General features: G+C 39.5%; 3 protein-coding genes across 8 annotated transcripts; 1 reads left to right on the top strand and 2 right to left on the bottom strand.

Annotated features, from left to right (window-relative positions):
- Nucleotides 1-15: 15 nt before the first annotated feature.
- Msl-3 (male-specific lethal 3) lies at nucleotides 16-3,422 on the bottom strand. Of its 2 annotated transcripts, XM_076427160.1 has the most exons (11): nucleotides 2,701-3,419; nucleotides 2,329-2,634; nucleotides 2,158-2,226; nucleotides 1,913-2,022; nucleotides 1,651-1,834; nucleotides 1,370-1,555; nucleotides 1,004-1,308; nucleotides 719-931; nucleotides 419-612; nucleotides 264-348; nucleotides 16-187 (listed from the first exon to the last, which is right to left on the bottom strand). In XM_076427160.1, the coding sequence occupies exons 2-11, from the start codon at nucleotides 2,428-2,430 to the stop codon at nucleotides 100-102; spliced, it is 1,536 nt and encodes a 511-aa protein (XP_076283275.1). In that variant the 5' UTR covers nucleotides 2,431-2,634; nucleotides 2,701-3,419; the 3' UTR covers nucleotides 16-99. The 2 variants fall into 2 exon arrangements, with proteins under 2 accessions (XP_076283275.1, XP_076283276.1); XM_076427161.1 differs by having other exon boundaries at nucleotides 419-582; nucleotides 2,329-3,422.
- Nucleotides 3,423-4,277: 855 nt separating this feature from the next.
- On the top strand, nucleotides 4,278-10,559 carry LOC143210379 (CKLF-like MARVEL transmembrane domain-containing protein 4). 5 transcript variants are annotated; one of them, XM_076427186.1, is made up of 7 exons: nucleotides 4,279-4,557; nucleotides 5,000-5,099; nucleotides 5,170-5,209; nucleotides 6,601-6,809; nucleotides 9,339-9,512; nucleotides 9,609-9,707; nucleotides 9,788-10,559. In XM_076427186.1, the coding sequence occupies exons 4-7, from the start codon at nucleotides 6,672-6,674 to the stop codon at nucleotides 9,920-9,922; spliced, it is 546 nt and encodes a 181-aa protein (XP_076283301.1). In that variant the 5' UTR covers nucleotides 4,279-4,557; nucleotides 5,000-5,099; nucleotides 5,170-5,209; nucleotides 6,601-6,671; the 3' UTR covers nucleotides 9,923-10,559. The 5 variants fall into 5 exon arrangements, with proteins under 5 accessions (XP_076283302.1, XP_076283303.1, XP_076283301.1 ...); XM_076427187.1 differs by lacking the exon at nucleotides 5,170-5,209 and having other exon boundaries at nucleotides 4,278-4,557; nucleotides 6,624-6,809; XM_076427185.1 differs by lacking the exon at nucleotides 5,170-5,209.
- A 204-nt stretch (nucleotides 10,560-10,763) lies between these two features.
- Nucleotides 10,764-19,125, bottom strand: LOC143210370 (uncharacterized). Its single transcript, XM_076427163.1, has 4 exons — nucleotides 18,922-19,125; nucleotides 13,821-14,011; nucleotides 12,984-13,527; nucleotides 10,764-11,492 (listed from the first exon to the last, which is right to left on the bottom strand). The coding sequence occupies exons 1-4, from the start codon at nucleotides 19,108-19,110 to the stop codon at nucleotides 11,169-11,171; spliced, it is 1,248 nt and encodes a 415-aa protein (XP_076283278.1). The 5' UTR covers nucleotides 19,111-19,125; the 3' UTR covers nucleotides 10,764-11,168.
- Nucleotides 19,126-20,211: the final 1,086 nt, after the last annotated feature.

The raw sequence follows: 20,211 nt of genomic DNA, 5'->3' as shown, positions 1-20,211 counted from the left end.
TATACTACTTAGTAATTAATAGAAAAATGTGTTTAATCGTTTACACTGATTTCACCTACATTCTTGCTGTACATCACACTTAGTATTACTATTACTACGTTAACAATTACTCGCTTGAGGAACCAATTGATTTTCCGTCTGCATGTAAAATTGTTCTCCGTACCACTCTTTGTGCATTTCCAGATAACTGCAATGGTAATGACATAGTAATTGGTTATCAAAACGTAGAAGAAACATTTTACGCGTATTTCAGTGTGAAGTACCTGAGAAACATATCCAAAAATTTCAGGAGAATTTTCAATTTTTTATTGGGTATGTCCGCCGATTGAAGTAGGTCTGGTAATTTAACTGCAAATTCAGGAATTCACTAAGTCGATTACATTTATTTGAAAGTTTCTACTTTTCTGAAGTCACTCACCAAACAGGCGAGTTAAATGAATAGCGCCGTAATAAGTAGAAGGATTGGGGGGGCCTTCAGTTTTTGATGATTCAGGCATTAATCTCCACTTGTTTGCTTGTTGAAGCAAAGCATTGACTTGCGCAGATGTAATAACTGGTATTCTAAGTGTTACACCGCGTGGGCTAGAACAACGAGAGCTTGTACTTGCAATACTACAAAAAAAGAAAAAAAAGAAATTAACAATTCTGTAACTAAAAAATAAAATGCAAAATCTTGTGATTCCTTAACGTGTTTTATTCGATTAAAACACATGTTCACCTTGATAATGTTCCCGTGTCTGGTTTAATTTCTTCGTAAGATCTTAATTGCCTATTCTCATCGATAGAGCTAACTCGGCACGACCGAAGTCTTCTTTTCGAACCCGCCATAGTCTTCGTTGCGTTGTCAACTTCTGGATCGTGTTCTTGAAACGGTGGTAAATGAGCATATTCGGTATCTTCGTATTCTTCTTTAACTAATACTTCGGAAGTCCTTGAAATTACAATAATTTTGTATTTCCTAGAGTATTAAATAAATCGGAGTATGTAAAAGTTTCGACCTTACTCAATTGGTTCTTCTTTTACGAGCGTCGGATGTTCACTATACAGGAAAGACGATTTCAAATTACAATACTGTTCTCGTTCTTGCCTATAGAGCAGAAGATCGTGCAATGTGGAATCAAAGTATATACGCAATCCATCCGCAACTTCTCTGCACATGTTTATTTCATTGACTGTTTTCTCTATTGTATTATTCGCCTTGTTCCTCTGTGGCTTTTCTGGAATGTTTGTCAGTTGTGTCGTTGTAAAGTGCTGTACCCACGATTCCAACATATTTACAACAGTAGGTTGTGCTGGTAGAACAGCCAACTAAAATATTAAAATATGATAATATTTGCAAAATTTCACGTATCGTTAGAAAAATAGTTACCTTATTCTTATTAGTTATCAGATCATGGTCCTGATCCAGAATTCTTCTTAACATGGTACCTATATCAAGATCAATTCCTGGTTTCACACTGGCCCCAGATTGGCTACCACCACCGCTATCTTCATCGTCGCTTGTTTCTCCAACATAGTCGGAACTACTTTCTGTATCCTCTTCGGTAATAACTTCCTGTAGCAGTAATAAAATATGGTTTTCTTAATTTTGTACATTTTAACAGCTTATCGTGTATTACTATTAATTAATTAGTTAATTAATTAACCGACTTCTGTGTCATAATCTGCATGTTGTCCCGAACTACCATCTTCAGATGATCCAGTTGTCGCAGATGTTGCTCGACTACCACCGCTCCTGGCTCTTCTTCGTGGTTCTGGATTTTCAGTTTCATTTAATCGATCGGACAACTTGTGACTTCTTTTCTTATGCTCTCGTCGATACAAATATGCTCCCCTATTTGCAATTACATTGATACAATAAATAATAAGTATGACAGGAAGAAGATTATACCGATTAGGGTATATCACATACAATTGTAATTGCGCTTTCTGAGCTAAGTCTCGTTGGAGTTGACGATTTTCTTCTGTATCTTTTAGTACGTATTCCTCTGTTACACAACGATCCCATGAGGAATTCCACCCCTTTTGTAGAAATATTTTAGATTATAGATAGATTGGATATTTAGATTATTTTTAGATAATATTAAGATAGATTTTGATTGCGATTTAATGATTTATCAATAAAAGTGAATAATATGTTAATTATATGATATCTACCTGAAAATGTATTAAATATTCAACAGCTTTTCGTCCCCTTTGATCCTTATTAACTATTACATCAAGTACCTGCAGAGAAAACATAAATTAAAAAGGTACAAAGTACAACAAAGTTGATTAAACGATGGATAAACATAAACAAGAGTAATACATCTTGTTTTTAGAACATACCTTCGAGTCATACAGTACTTTTGCTTTCGTAGGGTCAGGTTCATAACAAAGAACTTTTTCACCGTCACAAAATTTAAATTTTGGCCCGCGAGTGGAAACCATTCCTTCTTATTAAACGTCAGAATCAGATGTCAAACTAATTTCACAAATAACAGTGTAGGACTGCAGATAATTAATTAGACTGACATCAACTGACATGTGCGCGGAGCATTACGGCCGCCACGGGGAGCGAAACGCGCGGCCGGAATAAGTGGGTGTAATCCTTGAGAATGCCTCCAATCGACCAAAAAAGTGTCCATGCCTGATCTAAATAAGTAATCCGTAGTTCGTCAACACTGGTCAATACTCGAATCAACAAACATTGACGCTTACACAGTGTTCGGAATTCGAATTGTGGGATTTGCCGTATTTAGAGCCGCGTAGCGATCACACGTTACCGTTGCGCGAGGCCGCGGAGTCTTTGTCAGCGCCCATTACCGGTAAATCTCCCCAGTTTGAATCTCGATCAGGCGACTCCGACTTGGTCCGACTCCAACGCTGACGGTCCGACCGTCGGTCGACGCCGGACACACAGGAACATAGAACATTATTACATAGAACTTTTCCTTTGTTCGAATTGTTAAACGATTTCGATTATTCACGGCATTTAAGTCACAGATGATGTGCTGTCAATAATGTATCAATGTATCGTCTCCCGGTATTACAATGTGCTTACAAAACTACGTTGGTTAGTTTGTATACAACTAACCTAACTTGATCTCAGATTCAAGTGTGGCGCAATATTTGAAAGATAAAGTAGAATTACGATGTCCAAATTGTACATTTTATTTGCATATTTTTGATGTTCGACAATATAGCATATGGGGTGAACCATGAATCGTGACCAGTAGAGATCACTCTGTTATTAGCAGCCCGTTCGAAAATGTTTTTGATTAGCAAATTTTTTGTCAACTATTTTTTTTCATGATTTTTCAAGGTCACCTTCAATTTTTTGCAAATACATACACCTATTATTTTTTTACGCCTATTTGTTAGACTCTAACAAATCCTAATCCTCTAACAGCGTCTACATATATGTACACGTGTATTACACCCCGTGATTACACCATTCATGGAGCTTGCCATACCAGGCCATACATATCTGCGTAAATAATTTTTAACCGTAACAATTTCCAGTAAATTCTGCCAGAAATTAATTGGTTATTATTTATTCCCTGACACAATATATTTCCGATATTTACATTTATTGATGAAAAATAAAGAGTATTGGATATTCATGATATCAGATGATATTCATTAGAGCAGCAAATGATTCGTGCCGCTTGTCCCATAAGACGCAATGCAAATTTCAGCACGAATTATTTGCTCTTGCTAACCGTCCGTACAGCGCCATTTCATGCGGCGGCAAAACGCTCAAACTGTTAACCAAATTTAGTTCCGAACCTACCGCTAGATGGCGCTGTTACCGACAGGTTCTCGGTCGGTAACATTTGGCTAACAGTTTGAGCGTTTTGCCGCTACATGAAGTGGCGCTGTACGGACACTCGGTAACACGGCAATTTAAGCCTCAGTAACGTAACCATTTCGATGAAATCGGGTAGCTTGAGCACCCCGCAGACTTTTAAAAAATTGATATGGTTTGATACTGAAAAATGAATGTATAACATGTATATTTCTGTATATTTTGTATCTCGTAGGACACGTCCTGGAGTCTTTTTGTCCGGAACAGATTGTTTCGGTACATTTCTGCCAATATAACTGCCTCAAGGCGTCAGGGCCCTGGCCGCTCTGCTGCGTCATTATAGATACGCTACTGTCCTGGCCGCGCATGCGCGAAAAACGGTGGGTTCAATCGGAACACTGATTGTACGGATCTTATGTCTGTAAAGTCCATGCAACAACTTGCGAACATTTCCGCTAGAGAGAGCTGCGAATGATTAACAAGGAGGGGTAGGATGGAGCACTTCATACCTACCAGATTTCATAGATCCACTTGTAATCACTTGTGAATAGCGTAGAGGTAACTGTTGCATGTATAGTGTGGTTTGTTTCCAAACGAGTTCGGTGTTATTTTTCTTGTAATATATTTATACGTTCCGTTTCGGCGAAAGTAAGGCACTCGTTTTTATCGTTCCGAAGTGTTTCAAGGACGCGGGAATTCTTGTCAGCGTGCAAGGACCAGACAATACTTGGAAATAAACGAGACCATAGATCAGTCTATCACGAAAGGTAAATACATATTACATGTGTATATTCTACGTAGAAATAATATAATAAGTACACCATGAACAAGACATAGAGAACCGACGATATGCGAACAGTAACGAACGAAGTAACAGTATTTCAATTATACACGAAGAATGCTAAATCACTTTTTCCCGCTACTCCGTGCTAACGTATAGAGGCAACAATAGCTACAGGTCATGAATGTACTTAATGTACGAACTTTCGATGTTATAATTCTTGTTTTACGTAGCGTGCATACGTTATTTATATTTTCGCGTTGTAACGCGGAGCGATCGAATGTATACATTACATCCGAAACATTTCGCGAAAACATATTTGGAAAGATTTACCCACGTAAATACATATTACGTTCTTTAGATAGACCGGTTTTACATGCTCTGCTACACCGCCTTTTTCTCGTGTGTCATATTTTACGCGGTTACAGTGCTGGCCTCTGATTCTGGAGCTTTAGTATAGCGATAACGTGACACACAATCGAATTCACCGCCCACAACTATAAGTGCGTGTACCCCAGCGTTACACTCGTAAGTACACTCGGAATCATTACCAGTGCGTTGCTCTGGCTCGTACAAACCTGTCATTCGCTATTTTCAGGCAAGATGACTTCACACCATAATATTAAGTAATTTCTACGGTATGCCATTTGGACTGACATCATTACGTTGAGTAGTCCCGATCGAAACACAAACCCGGTCATCCTACAATCTTATCCGATGACGAGACACACCTGCTCGTACACGATTACATATTTCTATTCGATCCGTCATTTTTCTCGTCCTTTCCCTCGTTACAATAAGTCGTGGTTTCTCATTCGTTTGCCGAAGGACGAATTAATAGATCGAATTATTTCACGGTAACCGAGTAGAAGTTCGACAATCGAGAATATCAAACTCGATAATTTGAATGGCGATTAATGGTCTCCTTGAAAATTTTACGATTCCCGAGCAGATTCGGATTCTCGAATATATGTATGTATAAGTACAGGGTGATTCTGGGAACTGGGATAAGTTACTGCTCTTTATTAAGTAAAAATAGGAAAAAATCGTATGTCATAATACGTCCTATCTTTCTATGACCTTATTTTTTATGTGGATGCACCGGCCAGGTGCAATTGCACTTTGAGCTTCAATGCAATAACATTTTTTTGTCACACCAATCGATCCCTTTTATTATCCTACGTATAAAAGTACTAACCCAAGGTCATCGAAAGGTCAACATTACGAGATGTTTCACAATTCTGTGTCAGAAACGTACTTTACTATTTACGAGAACACAAATCTACTTACTGTGACACAGAATTGTGAAATATCTCGTAAACTATTGTCTTTACGATGACCTTGGGTCAGCAATTTTATACGTGGGATAATAAAAGGAATCGATTGGTTTAAGAAAAAAATTGGGTTGCATTAAAGAGTAAAGTGCAACTGCACCTGGCGGATGCATCGGTGCATCCACGTAAAAAATAAGGTCATAGGAAGTTAGGACATCTTATAACACACGATTTTTCCTCTATCATTTTTTTTTCTATTTTCACTTAAAAAACAGCAATAACTTGTCCTAGTTCCCAGAGTCACCCTGCACAGTTCTCGAATAATTTCTGTTTGAATAAGTCTTCTCGTGAATGAGTCTGCATTTTAATTTCCATCTTTTGTATTTTGAAATTTAATGCGATGCAACGATTAACCGAATTCTGGATACTACCAAGCGAAAGTCAATACGTGCGCGATAGGTCATGCAATGGAAAAGAATAGCAAACGATCCGTGTCGTTAGAAAAGCGAAATGTTAATTTGTTTTTGCGTGAAATGTTTTGTACAGTAAACTACCGTATAACGCGGTCAAAAAGGTCTTTAAGAAAGACTGTGTATTTATGTATCTTTCGTGGTACATTTTTAAGTGGTTCTTTATACATTTAGTGTACATAGATTTACTGCCACGTAAAATAAACATATATGTATACAGTCTGTTTAAACAATGTTTGGTACTGTACGGGGAAAAATGTCTCTTCTTTTTTCCGTGAAATACAGCGAGTTTACATAACGTCTGCCAGGATTATCGAACGTGAAAAAACAGCGCGACGGCTTTAGAGTGACCAGACATGATGGACCAAGGATTTCCAGGGCAACACACTACGACAACGACAGTGACAACATCGGTCACCACTACGCAACCTACTATCCGATTTGACCCATCTTATATGAGAACATTGCCCGGCATGTTAAAGGTTGCTCAAGTGGTGAGTTCGTTGCAATCGATATTATACCGTTTTATCACAATGGGCATCTCGTTACTAAATCGATGCGCGTGAATCGTTACCAAAACGAACGCCCGGTATACATATAAAGGAGTTCACGCATTTACTATCCAGCCCTGCTCCCGTAAACGAGCGGTTTCAAAAATTTTTTTCCGCGCCTCCCTATCTTTTAATTGATACAGTGGCCGAAATAATGATAGGTTCACTTTAATTTGTTGCCATAATGCTGTGTTTAATGCAGTATTTTCGATTTTACTTATTATTATTTCTTCAATCTAATAAAATTAACAAAATACACAGCTCAATTGAATAACACAATGTTAATTAATGTCAATTACAAATTTTCTTTTACAATACTTGAATTTTAGTTGCGAAATAAACATAGGTTCATTATGTATTTTCACATAAAAAATTAAAAAAAGGGAAAGATAAAAATAATTCAGTACTTAGTTGAACCACCTTTGTGTTTTACAACTTTAAATATTCTGCGTGGAATTGATTAAATTAATTTTTATAATGTTTCTAATTTAATTTCAGACCACACCTCTTTAATACCATTTTTTAAATCTGAAACAGTGCTGTACTGTTTTACACTGTCGTATACCTTTCGTGCTAATATTCCCCAAAGATTTTCAATCGGATTTAAGTCCGGACTCCTTGATGGCCAGGGTAAAACTTCGATTTTTACCCTCTCAAAGTAGTTTTTAATTGTTTTTGCACGATGTATTGCTGCATTATCGTGTTGGAATATTAAATTAGGTCCACCAATCTTGTCGCCATATTCATCCAGTACGTCTTCCAATAGTTCCCGATATTTTTCTGCATTGGTTTTTGGAGGGAACCACATTATCGGAGTCTTACCGTTTCAGCCGAATGCAACCCAAACCATCACACATCCTCCTCCATGTACTCTTGTCATTTTTACATTTTTTCATCATGCAGATCGTGCCAGTAATGTTAATACCCATCTGGGCCGTCCAAATTAAATCTTTTTCCATCAGAGAAAATCACCGTCTTCCACTTTTCGGTCCATGACATATGATATTCTGCTAACTTTAATTTCTCCACCTTGTGGAATTTAGTTAGCGGAGGTTTTCTCGCTTTTTTAGAATATTTAAGTGTCCCACTCGATCTCACAACTTGCTGTACACGTCGAATACCAACTGGCAAATATAATTTCATTTTTATTTTAGAGGCATTAAGCATATTTTGCCGTGATTTTTGAAAAATTTTACCTTTGTCTCTGCGTGTTAATTTTTTTGGATGACCTGTAGATTTTTTACTGCCGTATTTTTCTTTTAATTTTAAAAAATTGTTTACGACATTTACTGAGCTTTTCAATCTTCTTGCAATTGCTATGTTAGAGAGACTCATATTGTGGAAAGCAATAATTTGGGCCTTTTCGTTATCATTTAAGAATCTCCCCGTGTCATTGTGCTCTAATAATATTAAACGAACATAAAATATTTTTTATAATTCTTAAACTTCATAAATCTGTGTACTTGTCACACAAAAACGTTCAAAAAATTGCTGTATCAATAGTAATTTTTAAATATTTCTCTTTGAACCTAAGATTATTTCGTATCTCGTACTCGATAATTTTCAAAGAATTTCTGAAACAGCTACATCTTTACTAATACTGTTGATAGTCGACTGACTGCTTACACAATGTGTAGAACACATTCTTGCGAAATAAAAAGAAATGCCACAGTGCACTTCCGAAAACGAAAATAAAAGTAGAAGCAGTAAACCAGCCGATGCGGCTAGTGAACCTATCATTATTTCGGCCACATTATATAATAATATAGACACGGTTTAAATAATAATAACTTTATTACCTCCCCTGGGCGCCGCGCTTCCCAGGTTGGAAACCGCTGCTGTAAACTATAAAATATGAGAATAAAATGAACGGGGAGAAGCGTGTGTAAATTTCCTGTACTTGCGCTATTGTTTTGCGAAATCAAGATGACCTTCGATTTCTTAAATGGAGTGCTGTACATTTTGTTTCTATCCAATTACCGTTTAGGGTTACGCGAAGAAGTTAGTATTAAAATAATTGTGCTGACTAGTGAATGTATGCGCCACCCCGTATATGGAGTTAGAGATATTAACGAGACCGAACATTGATATTTGTTATCACTTAATTATCACGTATGATACACAGAACGTTCTGACAGGAACAGAACATCGAATTCAACTTCATTAAAAGCTCTATGTGTGGAACTCGAGGGGTAATTCTGATTTTTCGGGTTTCAAACAAATCGATTTATTTTTGTGGTGTCGCATGCCGTTCCAATAAACATTTTTTCTGGTCGATAGAAAAAACGGCAAAGTTGTTCAACCGTAAACATTGTAAAATTCCCATTAATGTAAAGTTTTTTAATGAAAAAAAATCGTCACATCGCGGTTGATAAATCGACCGTCTAAACCAGAATATCCGACTTAGAGGTTTTAATTACAATAGAAACGTAAGAATGCATTTCATTTTGTAATATTAACATATTCTTGTAGGTTTTGAATCTTCTGGGATTCATATGTATCACCGTATCGAACCAGAGTAATTCGAGCCGGGGAGGATGGTTTAATACGGTAGCCATGGGCGGCTTTTGGTTCACAGGAATACTGCTCGTGTTTTATCTGTTCCATATCGTCGAAAAGTTCTCCAAAATTCCTTGGCTGAAGATTGTGAGTAGAAAAATTGGTTTTCTTATTTATTTTGAAAAAAGAACTTTCGCACATGTTTTACGTACGAACGGAAATATTCATATTTTTGTTTTGCAGGAATTCATATTTTGTGGAATTTGGACAGCCTTTTACGTGCTCGCCGCATCCCTTGCAGCTGATTATGCTAGATTCGCAGAAGCTTTCGGCGCCGCAGCTGTGAGTATTAAAGAATCGCTAGATGAATTTTCGATGAACCATTTTCGTGTATATATAATTGAAACACCTTCTGTTTTTAGTTCTTTGGCTTTTGCGCGATGGTGGCTTATGGTTACGACGCCTGGTTAAAGTTCCATGGAGTGAGAAGCGGTGCGTTAGCGCAGGGGCAATTCACCCCTAAACAAACATCTACAGTAACGAGTCCTGCGTATTAAATTTCGCTTCGAATGGGAAAAATGTGGACCAGTCCGAAACATATCGTTGCTTCTTTGTGTAGGATCTATCAGGATAGATCCTCAGCATGTATCTTGCGCGTTACAGGCTGCAAGTTACACACACATTACAAAGAACATGGCACAATGGATTTGTCAGTTTCATTGATGTCGTTCTATTTTATTAGGTTACATGTTAGCGTACGTGCGCACACGTGATTGTACACGAGCACAATATTCGGTAATCTTGTATCTTTGTACTATAAGGAGATGTTATCCCGATATTCTAGTATATACGCATGTTTTTTCTCATCTATAATCTATAGACATGTTAATCGAGTCGTACGATAATTAATTGTACATTGTTTCACCAGCTTCGAACGTTTGTTAATATTGAAATAATATTTTTGGATCGATAGTATATACATAAATATATACATATACATATATATTTATATACATGTGTAAGAAACGTATGAGGATGTATCGAATCAGTATTGTGTTCATGCTCGAAGACGGTAGGATTGCAACGTTTTTACTCATTTTTTTGTATTTCATTTTGTACGATCAACGGTTCGATCGCATCGTGTCCCATTAATGATCATATTGGCAACTGGGCGGACAATTATTTCAATTTATTTATAGACTGTGCGTGATTAGTCGCGGTCGAAAGAATAATCGTGGAACATGCAGCGCGTGCAAAGCAAACTATAGTTTTCGGACGTGTTTTAAGTTATTCGAATTCTATCGTTGTTGCGAGTATCCGCGGTATATTGACAGCTAGGCGATAAGGATAATTTGTTATAATTTATCGGTTACTATATGATATTATGCAATGTACGTATTACTGATTATGTCTCGTTATTTTTATTCGACAAACTTCGTACAGGTACCTACGATCATATGTACACGATATAGAAATACATGCTAAATAATATAAATATGGATTTTGAACAATGCGAACACAACGACGATCGTCACAACGAAACTTATGATATTAAGTTGTTTTACCTGATGTTCTCTTCGGACGTCGTTGTTAAAGAAGATAATGTGGGGCTCGTAAGCTCTTTATCTTTTATAAAAAACAAAACACTTGTAATTTTCTCTTTAAATTATTATAATATTAATATATTTCAACATATGAAAAACGAAAATAACATTAAAATCTTTAGATCTTGGCAACAACAGACCTCGAATATCTATACTACCGTTTTTTACTTAACACGAAGGTATAAGTTAAGGGTTCTTACTAATTTTTATTACTAAAACGAGGTCTGCGCGCTTGTTTTTTACCCATATTCGAGAGATCTATGGTTTTACCATCGGGAAGCACTAGCTTGTTCTCTTGGTAGTCTACAAACCCGTTCTCATCTTCTTCGCGTTGCTCCTCGTCGCATCTGATCCCAGTTTCGTACGTGTACTCGCGACGGATACCGTCTGGATCGATGTATCCATATTTGCCTCTTGTAATGCAATCGACGCCGATCTGTTCCTCTTTATACGATCCATCATCGTTTTCGAAACCCCAGGTGATCGAGCCATCCGGATTGTCATTGCGATAGCGCCTGATGATCTGTTGTGAAAGAACAAGATTAGATTTCCCTTGAAACGAACATGATCGATGCGATTCATTTAAATTGACCAGTTCACCGTCTGCCACATCTCCGCCGATTTACCGACGGTTCTATGTATATGGCTTGGCAAATTGACTCTCTCTCTCACTCACTCTCCCTCTACATTACGTAATTGTTACACGTGACATGTTCCACTTTTAAGCAACTAATGGTGTACACAATATTAGTAATGACTTCCTGCTGTGGGACTGTGATATAATCTAATATTTGTAATTGGCTCTCAATTGCTGGCGTAGCGCTCGTTGCGTATCGCAGTTTTCACTTTATCCGATCGCTTTCGATAAAAGGGTCAATAGCGTTCAGACGTTCCTCGTCTGAACAATAATAAATAATTATTAGACTGCGGATCTTTATGCAAAATAAAAGTTGTCTGCATCGATTGCAAGAAATAGAAACTAAATTGAATGTTATTTCTCCCCTTAATAATTTGAATAGAGGAGATATTAGTAGAGGCAAATGCATAAAGATCCGCAGTCTAATAATTATAAGTAGAGAGAGAATAGTCTTATAGATAATTCTCACAGTTAACCGAATTGCCTCGCTATAAACTTGGAGCGAACGGAGATTGAAACGAAGTAGACTAGTAAACTGTGGATACATATTAATTATGCGTTTATGACAAAAATCACAGTTAGTCCAGTCAATGAATGCTCATAGGGGGGGTGTAGAGGGAAATGGAAGGAACATAATTTTTAACTTTGGGATTTTGTTTGGACTAGTTAGGAGGTAAACATACTAAAAGTCCCTACTCCTAGGAGGTGAGCGGGTTGCAGGGGGGCATGTAGAAGGTCCCCGTTTCGGTTTTCCGCTTATATCTCGGAAACTATGTGTCCTAGCGATAAGACCACCCTATACAAAATTAAAGCTGGCAAAATGTGCCATAAGATTGACTCCATTCAATTTTTCGCTATCTCGCATAGTTTCCAAGATATCCGTGCTCAAAGTTCACTAATTGTGAAAAAGAAATTTTTGCCTCGCGCGTTTTTTGCCTTATTTGACTAGCTAACTCTTCAGCAAAATTAGTGAACTTTGAGTGCGGATATCTCGGAAACTATGCGAAATAGCGAAAAACTGAATCGAATCAATCCTGTGGCACATTTTGTCAGCTTTAATATTGTATGGAATGGTCTTATCGCTAGGACGCATAGTTTTCGAGACATAAACGGAAAACTGAAAAAGGGGACCTTCTACGTGCCCCCTTGCAGCCCGCTCATCTCCTAGCAGTGGGGACTCTTAGTATGTTTACCTCCTAACTAGTCCAAACAAAGTCCCAAAGTTAAAAATTGCGAACCTTCCATTTCCCTCTACAACTTTTCGTTGACTGGACTAAGTAAGTAGGTGAGATATTTAAAAGGATCAATGTGTATCGTGATCTTATTGAAATTATCAACGAAAGAACAGCAATTTTGTTCGTCTCCTGTTCAACTCACCTGCGCGACAGGTTTCTTTCCACGGCCGTCGTACACCTGAGAGGGTTTTACAGGTTTCGGAGGTGCCTTGACAGGTTGTTTGAAAGGTTCCTCTATGGGTTTCCTGGGTTTGCTGGGTTTTGGCGCGGGACGATATTGAACAGGCGGGGGTGGTTGCGTGGTTGGTGCCGGAGATCCTCTGATAGATGGTACGGGTATTTGTTGTAGCGGACGATACTGTATTGGTAGTGGCTGTGGTGCCGGTCCCAAGTTAGAACTTCTCGATATTGAGCCCACAGGTCCTAGATTCGGTATGGCGCGCGGTAGATTCTCTTCGCTGGTCTCCTGGCTGTCCGATTGCTCCTCGCTCAGCTCAGCATCGTCGTCTTGGTCGTGGTCTCGTGGAGAATCGCGATTTCGCGTGTCGTCTTCCGGTTCCTCGCTCACTGGCTTAACCACTGATGGCAGCGATGGCCCTAGTCCCGATGGACCGAGCCGCAGTATTTTCGGTGGTGTGACAAATCCTGGACCAGTTATCGGACCATCTTCGGAACCTTTGGGTCTGCTGCTTGCAACCACGAAGTCGGTGAAATTTTAGGACGTTTCTCTTTTTTTTCGTTAACCCTTCGCACTCGGAACTATTTCAACATGACAACTAAACATTTCGTCTGACCTAGAATAGTTCCATTCTATATGATTTCTTTTTTATTTCAATACTCAAATGTTTAGTAATTTATTCGATGTAAAATAATTGATTAAGCGATGCCTGAGAGTCGCCGCTCGAGTGCTAAGGGTTAAAACTCCGAACAACGTGTACACGATATAATTAAAGAATCGTAAATCGGTCGGGAGCAGTACCTGAACGTAATCGTTGGTCGTCGTATCCGTTGATTGGCAAGCGCAGCTTGCGTTGGCACCGGTGGTCTAGCGGATGGCGGTCTTTGAAACCGTGCCGATCTTAGCGGCGGTGGCAACCCTTTCGGCGCCAAACCACCGTCTACATCTGGATGGTATTGCGCCGATACAAACGTAGTGAAGCTCACTAACAACTGCAATCAAACATGTTATTTCTCGATCAGCTTTGCCCTAACTCGAATCCCTCGGAAATAGAGATTCTGTCGTTTCTATGCATCTGAAATTTCGGAATTGATACGCGAGCGTCCTTCAACGCAATTTTCACCCGTCATTCCGCGTCGGTTCCTTCTCTTTATCTCGCGTTCTGTTTAAATGTCAATTGTTCGAGGTGTTACGTGGCCGGTGAACCAATAGCAGGTACGCAGACGTTGCACGACGCCGTCTGGGTATCGGAATCGAATCACTTTCTCTTTTCTCCAGCATTCGACGAATTTTACGCGTGCACACGTAACGCGGGACGTGTCGGTGGAGAGCACGCGGTTCTAATTATGCGTGTACGTGCGCGCAGAAACGCGCGTAAACCAGAATCCCGAACCGGTAAAACGCTTTTAATACATATAGGAGACACCGGTCTCGTTCGAGGAAAACCTGTTGCAACGATATCGAAACCTATGCGCGAAATAAGAACAATCGGGCTTAGGACAGCGTTCAACTGCGTTGGATTCGGTGGCCGACGAGTTTTCATCCCTTTCGAGGGATACAATGTACATTGGTCAAATAAACATTTTCTTTTCTTTAATTATTAATCAATAATCGGATTACTTTTCGCCCAACTCTGGCCAGCACGAAAAGTTACTGGAACATAAACGGCAAAAGGTTTTTACGCGAACCTAATCAAGAATAAATACTTTTCAGAGCGGCGCACAATCTCGCGTTGCATAAGAATATGAAATACCGGTCGTGTTGTTGCCATTAACGTAACAAGTTGTCGCGCCGGGGTTCTAACGAATTATCCGAGGGAAATTGAAATGAATGGCGAGGCACGGTTTATCGACGCGTCGCGTCAGCGTCAGCAAACGCAACAGGGCGTGAAAGAGGGTGCTAGAAAGTCCGCGGATTTCTGCGCCGTTCAGGAAAGATAAAGCCTCGAAGGACATTTAACTCGGAACGTGGAAAACTGGTCGAAAAATGTTGCCCCGCAACCTAGACTAATCTCGTTTCCTGGTCAAAAATTTTTCTTCGGACGAGTGTCGTTTATACGGTTACTAGAGCGCCGTTACGCTCGAGTTAGTTTGTTCTTCTTCGGTCCTGCGGGAGTCGGAGTTTGCGAAACTGAGTAACACATTTCGTTTCGACGTTGAAATTTTTCTTGAATAATTTCATCTCGCGTTTCGTTATTACCGTAAGATCCAGAGTTAATGTTACCATCCGACAGAATGTGATGCAATCGGGATTATGTGGAAACCGGAAGTGATCAGGTGTCATAAGAGGAGGGTGAATTACGAGGACTAGTTCAGGATTATTGACGCGCGTGTACCTGGAAATTATTCATTTAATTCTCTTCATTTGTTTTTGTAGTACCGAGCGATGCGGTACGCCATTTTGACGGGACAAGGGTAGCTATGTTTACGGTATCAATTCCATACTGTTTCTAATTGAGTTCGTGTATTAATATCCTCTACTTCCGTAACTTTTGTAATTTCGTGGGTTTTTATACTTTAAATAGGTTAAACAGGAATTTTAGGGGATGGATCAAGTAGCCTCGTGAATTCTTGCGTTTTGCTTGGGATTTGAAACAGCTTGTATTGTAGCAATCTCTAGTGAAGTCAAGCCGGTATTGGCGTTCGCCATATCCTCTACAGTTCCTGCAGTCCGCAGGAATGCACCGGTCTCGTTGATGCGAGGGGGGAAAAAGAGAGACAGAAAGAGGGAGCGAGAAAGAGAGAGGGGGGGCGTTAGAGGGAGATAGAAAGACAAAGAGAGACAGAGAGAAATAGACAGGCAGCGGCGGCGCGGCGATCCGAGTGGACGTGGATTTGTTTTCCTACGGGGCTTGCACTTCGTTCCGAGTCGAAGCACGCGTATATATTTATAGGGAATGCGACGAAAAGTCTATTCGACTTTCTTGCGGAGCACTTTCACTCGGGGCTCGGCCTACTGTCCACGGCGGCTACTAATTTTCGTCCTTCGTGCACGAGGATCGTTAAGAAACGCGTCCAAGATCTTGCTACAATTTCTCCCCACCACTCATATTTCTTTCTCATTCTCTTTTCACCGACTCCCAGCCTGTTCATTCACTCCCCCTCTTCCTCCTCCTCCTCCTCCTCCTCCCGCACTTTCACTTTCTTTCGCGGACGATTTTCATCTCTATTCAGGGCCAGCTTCGCGATCATCGTCACGTCCCTGTAACGTGAGATTTTTGCGATATTCCCGGGCACGAACCCCCGACGATCTTTTCAATCCTGGATACATTTTTCCGTTCTCGATAGAGATATTATTTGAGCCGCTCACAGCTATACCTATTCTACTATTCATTTTTATACGAATAAACTTCATAATTGTTTTGATAATCGTTGTCTATATCATAATAAATTCTAGTATCAAACAGTCTTGAACAAAGCAATTTTTAGTACATTCACTGCCACAGAAAATACATGCGTTAATTTTTTCCAAACAATTTTTTGATCGTGTTGATTAATTTCACAAAATAAATAGTAGAGGTAATTCGAAGAAATAATACTACGATATGATCAACTCTACAGCTTTCTGTTTAGTACGTGAGGCAATTCCACAATTGGTAATTGTAATGAATCGGCGCTGTTGCATTCACGAAATCCATTTTAAGCTACATTCGCCCAACACAATGTAACGTATGGTGCAACGAAAGAATATCGCGAAGACGAACAATTTTTCTTGATCGAGTGGTTCGAATAGTTTAACTTCACCGATCGCTTTGTAAGTAGAATGCGATTGCACGCGTCAGCCAAGCTGCGCCGTGATATTCCCCTCGCGCTCAGCAAAATGTAACGCATAAAAAGATCTCGAACTTGATAAGGGAAGTATGTTGTCTGTCCATGGGTTTTACATAATCCGATTACAAAGTAACAGGTTCGGACAGAAAGTCCGCTGGCTGAAACGTGTCCACGTCCACGCGGACATTGGAGAGGGCTGATCGAAAGGAATGTCAAGTATAATGGAAACTCTATATGTAAGTTGATACACATTTCACATATTGTCTAACAACTCGTCTGTCCGCTTCAGCTCTCACAGTGGATCATTTCTCAGCTGCGCCCTTCTACCTTCACACCCTGATACATATTTTTCAGGGGAAGCGCATTACATAATTATACGACTGTTGCGTCACGCAGTGACGTTCATTCACATTACACATTTATTGCATATGTAATGTCTGATCTTGAATGGTTACATTAAAAAAAACCTCCGCTGGAATCAACACGTTCTGTCAATGAATTATATTTGAATTTTCATTTACAATAAATCCTATCGTCGGTACGTTTAGTTTTCCATTCATAGAAAAAGAATGCACGACAATCAGCTCAATAAAATGATTAAGGGAGGAATGAAATGTCTGTTTGTCTGTTCTTCTGTCTCTTGAAAACAATTTCTCTTTTGTATAAAGATCTACAGTCTATTTATTGATAAATTAGAGAATTACAATCGATCAATTACAAAATCGTTGACTACAAGCAAGTGTTATTTAATCACCGTCATCTGAATTCGCAATAACGAAATCGCTAAAATTAGAACATTATTTGCAACCGAACAAATTTCTGTCACGATCGAATATACGTGTGTATACATATGTTTGCGAACTATTTAACAAAAACCGAAGTGAAACGGAAATCTATTCGCTCGTGCGTTACAAGCGCGCAGCACTATTTCAACTTTCTTTTACATTTTGCACACATTCGAGAGGAATATTAGTTTATATTTTGCGGTCGATGCTTCGAGATTTGTGGCAACGGAAACAGGCTGGAACGGAAGTCTGTGTGCTTAACGATGATTTTCGAATTTCCATAATTAGACTACATCTTTCATCACAGAACGTTGATCGTGCTCTTACCACCTCGTTCTCGTGGTTCAGTAATCTCAGTACGGTCCATTGAGCACCGTATGGTTTGTTCACTCTTTTTGAAAGGTAACCCGCTTTGCAATCGATTTAATATCAGACATTTGCAGTTCGTTCCGGACCAAATTGTGGGAACATGATAAAAAGGTAAGTCAAACAAAATAAGAAACCTGAATGAAGAAGTTCGATCTTTTACTTTTTTGAGTTTTACGACGCCACTTGGATCGCTCATTGTTAAGGTTAAGGAAATAGATGATAAACTTACAGGAACCAATTATGTTTTATTTTTACCCGAGAGAACCGTCCAATCGATCAAAGAAATTTTTCCTCGCTTTCAATTTTAATCGAGGCAACGGTGAAAATGGAAAGTCGCATAAACATCCCCTGTCTGCTTTCTTCTAATATTATAATAGCTAAACTGTGGGTTTTCATGCGAGAAATAGGAGATTTATTGAAAATAATACATCGATGTGTGTTTTCGAATCTAGCTACTCGACTTTGTTATGATTATAAGCGATTGCTCATGGTACATCTTTATAATAAAAGTATTAGAACCCGCACGTCGACGGTTCCTCTAAATCTGCTAGCGTTGAAATGAGACGCTATAAGTGAAAGACAATTTGTTAATTTCAAGTGTAGAGGAAGTATGAGTGAATGGGATGTTTCCAGGATGTTCTCTATAATTATCTGACTAGCGATTTGATATAATTTTGAATTGACTAAAATTCTTGAACGAAGAGATACATTTTCATTCAGCTTCTGTTTCTCACAACTGACTGGGAAACTTGATTATTTTGCATGAAGATCAGCAGCATAATAATGACAACATTTTGGATGTTGAAATAAGGGTGGAATTCGATAAGAAGGTTGCAAGGACGTGTGGGGGTCGAAACGGACCCGGTCACTGTGTATCGGCGCATCCATAAAAAAACGCCCGCCGTCCGAGGGTTCAAATGGGGGTTGACACGACGAAAAAATGTAAAGAAAAGAATGAGAACACTTTTGGGTACTCACGATCACTGCGACGCGCATGGCCGTGTCCCGTGGTCCCGTGTTCGCAATGGTGGTCACGCTGGGTGTGGTGCCGGCGCGTTTATGCCTCACACTACCGTGAACGACTCCCCGTCTCCGTGTTCTTATACCTATATCCCCGTTTAAATTCCTATGGTACGAGCAACACGCAGGCCAACTTTCCATCGGCATCGGCCAGCAGGAATTGTGCTCCGCGCGAATACGAGACCGCGAAACGTTTCGGCACGCCATGCGCCATCCGGTGTTCTCTAATTCCGTTGCTCGCCGTGTATTATCAGTACCCTGACACCCTACGATCATCTTTCTCCCCTGATACGCCATTACCGATTAATTGTCCGCGAGAGCTGGCCGCTTGTTCTTCGCGACATCTCGACGGATATTCTTCGACCGCGGACCAAAAAATGCCAGAGTATAAGGTTCGACGGAATTTAATACGATTTCAATCGATTTCTGATCTGAAAAGGCTACCACCACAGAAAATAAAATCTGATTTGATTCCATTTTCTTAAAATTCTTCCAATTATACAATTTTTACGTATTTCATAAATTACTGCTAAAGATTTGAATACTGGAATGGAAATATTCTAGGTCGGAAGATATGTTAGGAGTTCAAATGGCTCCGAGTGCAAAGGGTTCAGAATCGAAGCGAACGCTATTGTTAGCGCAAGAACTGTGGTGGATATTCTGGGATTTTTGGTTTTCCTCCGACACAATCTATTACGTGTTATAGTTCTTATTAATCTTAATATAAAAGAGACTTTTAAATCGTCAGTCCCAGTTCTGTTCGATCGCGTAAGTCCAACGGGACTAGTCTTAATTGTGCCCGTTGCACAGTAGTAGTCAGACTTGTAGTAGACGCGAGTAGTAAAAGTAGCCATCAATATCAGTTATCGGGAGTTACCTAAGTATTACATCTACCCCGATTTCCGCGATCGGCGAAGCAGTTCACATTTCCTCGACCGCACGGAATTCTTCGAGAATTATTTTCGAATGCTCGAAGCATCGGATGGGGCTTCCGAACACACGCAAATTCAAATGATTCTTCCTCTGCAATCTGCAACTTCATTTCACCGGCGTCGAACCTCTGAAAGTGAACTTGGAAAAATTGAGTTGAAGGTTCGCGATTGAAATTGCTATTCAAAAATCCTCGGCAATAGACTTTCAAGAATTAACATAAAGTAAAGCGTTCAAAATCGACTTACCGATTTATACCAATTGTTGCCTCCGCGCTGTTAGCAACTTTGTGAAATATCATATTTTCACCGATGCGAA

The sequence above is a fragment of the Lasioglossum baleicum genome, chromosome 7 (assembly GCF_051020765.1).
Source record: "Lasioglossum baleicum chromosome 7, iyLasBale1, whole genome shotgun sequence".
Taxonomy (NCBI): Eukaryota; Metazoa; Arthropoda; class Insecta; order Hymenoptera; family Halictidae; genus Lasioglossum; species Lasioglossum baleicum.
This window is presented reverse-complemented; position numbering and strand designations above follow the sequence as displayed.

Bases quoted from the DNA above. Each gene is read 5' to 3' on its own strand.
- Msl-3 (XM_076427160.1), bottom strand. From the start codon at position 2,430: ATGGTTTCCACTCGCGGGCCAAAATTTAAATTTTGTGACGGTGAAAAA. The intron at 1,556-1,650 runs GTCGGTTAATTA...TTACTGCTACAG, and splicing joins ATGCAGATTATGACACAGAA to GAAGTTATTACCGAAGAGGA. The intron at 1,309-1,369 runs GTAACTATTTTT...TTAATATTTTAG, and splicing joins TGATAACTAATAAGAATAAG to TTGGCTGTTCTACCAGCACA.
- LOC143210379 (XM_076427188.1), top strand. From the start codon at position 6,672: ATGATGGACCAAGGATTTCCAGGGCAACACACTACGACAACGACAGTG. The intron at 6,810-9,338 runs GTGAGTTCGTTG...ATATTCTTGTAG, and splicing joins TGTTAAAGGTTGCTCAAGTG to GTTTTGAATCTTCTGGGATT. The intron at 9,708-9,787 runs GTGAGTATTAAA...TTCTGTTTTTAG, and splicing joins AAGCTTTCGGCGCCGCAGCT to TTCTTTGGCTTTTGCGCGAT.
- LOC143210370 (XM_076427163.1), bottom strand. From the start codon at position 19,110: ATGCCGATGGAAAGTTGGCCTGCGTGTTGCTCGTACCATAGGAATTTA. The intron at 14,012-18,921 runs GTGAGTACCCAA...GTTTGATTGCAG, and splicing joins CCATGCGCGTCGCAGTGATC to TTGTTAGTGAGCTTCACTAC. The intron at 13,528-13,820 runs GTACTGCTCCCG...GGTTGCAAGCAG, and splicing joins CGACCAACGATTACGTTCAG to CAGACCCAAAGGTTCCGAAG.